We start from the raw sequence: 6,104 nt of genomic DNA on the forward strand, positions 1-6,104 counted from the left end.
CCAGTGCTTTATGAAAATGTGTTCCTTGAGCTGTAGGTAGTAAGTTAATCTTTCCATAGAGTAGATTTCCTCTGTTATACCCATTGATCCTCACTGGGTGCATCAGTTTTGAGCCAGTTCCTGGTAATGACCTTGTTGGAAGCAATTATAAGAATTTTAAAGAGGAATTTGTCTTCTTTCTCTAATACATCTCCAGGTAGCAGTCCATGCTAAAAAAACTTGGGGTCCTTAGGAACTGTGCAAGTCATAATGCCTAATGGTTCATATTTTGATGGTTTATAACATATAAATGGTTCCAAATGTCAATATAGTTCCTACTGATCACTGATAGAAGTCATATATGGACTTTGATTAAATTAGTTGAGTTCTCCTCCAGTGAAAGTCCCGCCCACTTCTATAGTTAGATTGATGTGCATCCAGACCACAGGACTGGAACACAGAACACTACCTGACAACCTCACACATTCAACTGGGACTGATTCTTGATAGAACATGACGCTGACGTACAGGGACACTGGAACTATTTTTATCTACTCTGGATCTTCTAAATGGTGTCCATAAGCTGCTGGTGCTGGTGGTTTCAGGTGCGTCAGCGGAATGAACTGGGCATCTACCTGATCAACCTGTCCGTGGCCGACCTCCTCTACATCACCACTCTTCCTCTGTGGATCGACTACTTCCTGCAGCACGACGACTGGATCCACGGCCAGGAGAGCTGCAAACTGTTTGGCTTCATCTTCTACACCAACATCTACGTCAGCATCGCCTTCCTCTGCTGCATATCCCTGGACCGGTACCTGGCCGTGGCCTTTCCTCTGCGTTTCGCCAAGGTCCGACGAATCAAAACAGGTGTGTAGGTAAAGGATGGCAGCTCTGCAACATCCACCAGGTCATCAATCAATCAAACAACCAACAAACATGAATGGAATCGTTAGTCTTCTTGCTTAAGGATTCCATTTTTCAGTTCCGCAACGTCCTCACATCAAATGTGTCATCAGGTCTTTTCTGTATTTTGCTTCAGAATCCTCTAAAGTCAGTATTTCATCAGTAAAGTTGACACTTCAGAGCTTCCATTACAACAAAGGGTTAAACACCTACAAACATTCAACCACAGCTTCCAATTAAACTGCACTAATGGAACGTCTCTGATTGGATGTGTAGGTTTAGCAGCCGCTAACAATAAACTCCTCTTAGTTCTATTGATACTGTTAATGTTAGTGTTGTTTCACTGTCAACTTGCTTTACTATTGTTTATGAATAATCTCCATGACAATCAGGTTCAGAGGCTGCAGATGGTAGATCTAACACTCCTTTAACTTCACCTTTGTTACCTTCTATGAGGTTTGTTCCAGAGGTGGGTAATCCCAGCTCCATAGTCAAAGACCTGTCATGTACTGATTCTACCTGTTCACGGAACACAGATGATTCCACTAATTATCCATCTACCTGGATGAGGAGTCGACCTCATGAAAAACAGCTGGTTCAGTGAATGGTTGGAACTAATATGTGGGTAGGACTATCTAGAGAGAGATTCAAGAGAGGTGGGTAACCCTGCTCCAGAGACTAGAAGTCCGACCCACATATTAGTTCCGACCATTCACTTAACCAGCCCATGTTGATGAGATCATCTCCTCATCCAGGTAGAAGGATAATTAGTGGAATCACCTGTGTTCAGTGAACAGGTAGAACCGATACATGACAGGACTTCGACTCTATGGAGCTGGGATTACCCACCTGTGGTTTGTTCCAATCCATGTAAAATGTTAGTATTTGATAGTATTTGACAGTAAAGAGTTAATTTGAGCAAAGCCATTTGTTCTACAGTTTACTCTCTAAACCAATGAGAATCAATAAGTAATAGAACTGGAATGACTAAACTCTTAACAATAGGGGTTTTCACATATGAGCTGGAAACGGTTTGCAATGACTCATTTTGTGTACCGCTTCTTCCGGTTTACTGTCAACAGTGTCTGAGGCCACGTCGAAGTATCACTGCTCTGTGCCCCAACGTACATCCAATAAACAAAGGCAACTATTTTTAAGTTTTCATGGTTTGCCTTCAGATTTAGTTGAGAAGAAGAAATGGGTCCTCTTGATTCTCTTCGTAATACCACTGATGCTTCCCACAAATGCTGGCTGCACACGAACATACTTCCTGATTGGATTCTGAAGTTCAGCCCTTCATCTTGATGAATTGCAACGACCCATTTCTTCTTCTCAATTAAATCTGAAGGAAAACCATGAAAACTTAAATATAGTTGCCTTTGTTTATTAGATGTGCTTTGGGACACACAGCAGTGACACTCCGATGTGGCCTCAGCCACTGTTGACAAGTAAAACGGAAGAAGTGATACGAAGTCGGTCATTTCAAACCGTTTCTGGGTCATGCATGAAAAACCCCTATTCCCAACCCGGCTCACCCCAGTCTGATGACCACTGACCTCTGTCCTCTGTTGACCTTCCTGTAGCGATCCTGGTCAGCGCCGTGGTTTGGATCATCGAGGTCGTGGCCAACTCCGCTCCTCTCTTCCATGATGAACTCTTCCAGGACCGGTTCAACCACACCTTTTGCTTTGAGAAATATCCCATGCAGGACTGGGTGGCAGGGATGAACCTCTACAGGACCTTTCTGGGTTTCCTGGCTCCGTGGACGGCCATGTTGGTCGCCTACCGTGGGATCCTGGCGGCAGTTCACTGCAACGTTTCCACGGAACGCCAGGAAAAGGCCAAAATCCAGCGTTTAGCTTTGAGTTTAATTCTGATTGTTTTGTTGTGCTTTGGACCGTACCACGTCCTCCTCCTGGTGCGGAGCGTCATGTTTCTGAGGAAACCGTGCGACTGTAGCTCGGAGGAAAGCCTGTTCGCTGCCTACCATGTGTCATTGGCGCTCACCAGCCTCAACTGTGTCGCTGACCCTATTTTGTACTGTTTCGTCAACGAGGGAGCTCGGCATGACGTCGGACGAGCCCTGTCGGCGTTGCTGTCAGCGGCCTGTTACAAGGGCTCGTCCACGTCGCCGTCGCACGCGGACATGCTCAACGCTGGCTCGGTTACCATGGAAACGCCGTTGTCGGCAAAGAAGCAGCCTTGTGTATATACTGACGGGAGCAAAACGAGCAGCTACAAGACGGAGCTGGTGGCTCTGAAGGAGGAGTGTCTGCAGATGACCATCCTCAGTGTGAGGAAATGACCCGCAATGACCCAAAACTGTCCAGGTCAGTGGGCGGAACGAGACCCAACACCACCAGACGGTCGACAACGCTCGGCAACACTCGGCACTTCAGCGGAACTAAGAACAGGATCGGGTTGGTAACGGTTGTTGTGCCGAATTCTTCTTCCTGCTGAAAATTGCCCCACCCTCCTAAGTCGGTCATTAAGCAGACGGTATTCACCAAATTCACCCTGTCACAACTTCCTGAGAAATGCTCCGTGCTCCCCCTGGCTGATTAATTTTTTTTTCTTTTCTGACTGTAGGGTATGAAATTAATTGTGAATTACTGAACCTCTTAACACCATCATTGCTGTGACGCAATTAAGTCAATGTTTTTCAACCTTGGGGTCGGGACCCCACGTGGGGTCGCCTGGAATTCAAATGGGGTCACCTGAAATTTCTAGTGATTGATAAAAAACTAAACTAAACTACAACTTACTAATAAAAAGCATATGGTGAGTTGAGACAGACAATCACAATGCATAAAAGACATGACAAACTCTGAAGCTGAAACTACAGCACTGTGGTTCTGTTTTTCTGTCAAATGTTCATTGTGGTCAGTTTCAGATGCTGCAGCTCTTTCATAATTCATAGTTTGAGTTCTTGTTTGTTCAGTATTAATTTGCAGCCTTGTAAATCACAGCTGGACTGACTGGAAAATAAAATTCTCACTTTGTGCAGTAATCTACACCTGGCTTTTCTGCCTCCGTCCAGAATAATATACATTATATAGACTAAATGTCATCTAAAATTAACATTTATTTGCAACATAGTATAGCAAACTATTACATGATCAAAAACAAATCGATTTTAGCCAAAAAATGTCTCCGTTTTGAATGTCTGGGATCGCCAGAAATTTGTGATGTTAAAATGGGGTCACAAGCCAAAAAAGCTTGGGAACCACTGAGTTAAGTAATTCGTAATATTGCAAGATATTACACTTTTGTTTTTTATTAATTTAAACTAAAGAATGTGCAAATTGTAAGCTATGCAAAATGGTCAAAAGTTAAATCTTAAATACACAACACACAAAATATAGATACTACCGAAAACAACATCACCTGCAGCTGGGGATGCCGTTTTCGTCAGGGAGCAGAATTTGGCACCAGATACTCGTGAAAACTGCATCCTCCTTCAGAAAAAGCTTTCAAAGCCAAAGGAGTGAGATGACTTTAACAGCTCCATTTTGGAGCTTTTCTGGTGTAACTGGGTGAATCTGGTACACATTGTCCTCCTCATGGCTGACGTAGGAAGGGGGGGCTGTTTAAGGCAGCTGCAGTACAATGCAGTTTTTGGCAGGAGGTAGAATTCGGTACAACAAAGGTAAATTAGCGTGAAGTACAGGAAGCGGTAGCTCCTGCTAATGGGTCCAAGACCTTCTAGAAATGTCCGCCATCAATGTGGTCTCACAGAAATGACCTTCATATGCAACTGAACGGCAAAACTAAATGTGTCTCTGAACATTTGCTGCAAGAAAACATCACTGATCACTGAAGTCAATGTCAATTCTTTGACTTTCCCAGTTTGGGATTGGGTTGAGGGTGGAGTGGAGGTCAGTCCTATCGATCCTGACTCCTGTCGTATTTAGTTTTATGCAGTAGAAGACTTCTGTCAGGGTTTGGAAAAGACTGCGGTTTAGTTTTAATATTAATAAACACAATATGAGCCATTTTCTGTCACATATTTGTGAATTTTTCTGGGTTAAACTAAACCCTGGTGTTTGTTTTTAACTCTTATCAAGTGTCACCAGAGTAGAAAAGTGAAAGTAACCACACAAAGTCTAACCCTGTAAAGCCTGAACCATTAAATCATTGACAGAAAATTCCAGTTCTTTGAAACTGAAGCCTTTATTGGTCCTTCTGAGCAACCAAAAATATGCTTTTATGTGTGTTTTTTTTCCCAAATATCAATTTCCATGTATGAGTTTCAGTTTTGCATCATATTTGATACATCGGGTCTCAATGCTCAAATGTTAATATTTTTGAACAAACAAAAACATAATATAACACAAACATGTTGAGCAAATTGTTAATTCCTTTTCTAGATGGTCCCAGTTCTTCCTCCTTCCTCATTAATGACAGTCTGGTAGTGTCACTGGAAAGGCCTCTGGTGACTGAACTCCTCCCCCTGGTGGATTATCTGTGTATTGCATGTGTCTAATTGTAAACATCAGGTTTTTCAAGTAAAAAAATATCACACTGATCATATAGAGGGCTTCAAAACTCATGTATCAAATACAATACGTTTGGTGTTATAGGGTTAATTATACAGTTGGGCAGTTAAACGTGTTTAGGTCGGTAAGGATCACAGTTTAGTGTCTGAGTTGTTTTTCATGATTAAATCTTCCTGTTTAAACCAAACCACAGTACTTTCCCTTCAGCCTTGACTGACATTAATATTTGAACCAACCCATAAAAAGTTCAGTGATGTTGAAACTAGTTCAATGACATATGTTACATTACGACAGAATTGCTAAGTTCTAATAAATCATAATTAAATACTAAGATATGTTGAAAAAGCAGCTCTTATTTGGTTGCATATGAATGTGGTTTCTGAACGGTAGTGTTCCAGGATGGTGTTGGAGACAAATGGGAGCGAATGAGCCAGAAAAGTGAAGTTTGTCCCTGAAGGCGCCTTTGGAGGAGGTTATTTTGGGACAACGCAGACTCACCTTGTGTTATTTTGGTTCAACTTTGCTCAGTTTTCACCTCGGAGTTCAAATGCAGCGCATGAACATCGAACCAGACTGAGACCCGCCCACATACACGTGGTTCACAAGGATTATGTCAAACATAACATGGATTTTTTTTTTTTTTTTTTCTTTACTTTGGACAGTTTTTCAGACGTCCCTTTGTGCCAGCCATCATTGACCATTTTCTTGAATATTTAAGAG

At 42.4% G+C, this 6,104-nt stretch overlaps 1 protein-coding gene across 2 annotated transcripts in view; it reads left to right on the top strand.

The window, feature by feature from the left end:
- The window catches only part of gpr4 (G protein-coupled receptor 4), a 66,775-nt gene extending 63,220 nt beyond the window's left edge, over nt 1–3,555 (top strand). For both annotated transcript variants that reach the window (XM_030151290.1, XM_030151291.1), the window contains exons 3-4: nt 585–849; nt 2,469–3,555. In XM_030151290.1, coding sequence (XP_030007150.1) covers nt 585–849; nt 2,469–3,190 — 987 coding nt within the window. In that variant the 3' untranslated portion in view covers nt 3,191–3,555. The remainder of the gene's footprint in view (nt 1–584; nt 850–2,468) is intronic.
- The last annotated feature ends 2,549 nt before the right edge of the window (nt 3,556–6,104 follow it).

This window comes from Sphaeramia orbicularis, chromosome 13, assembly GCF_902148855.1.
Source record: "Sphaeramia orbicularis chromosome 13, fSphaOr1.1, whole genome shotgun sequence".
Lineage (NCBI taxonomy): Eukaryota > Metazoa > Chordata > Actinopteri > Kurtiformes > Apogonidae > Sphaeramia > Sphaeramia orbicularis.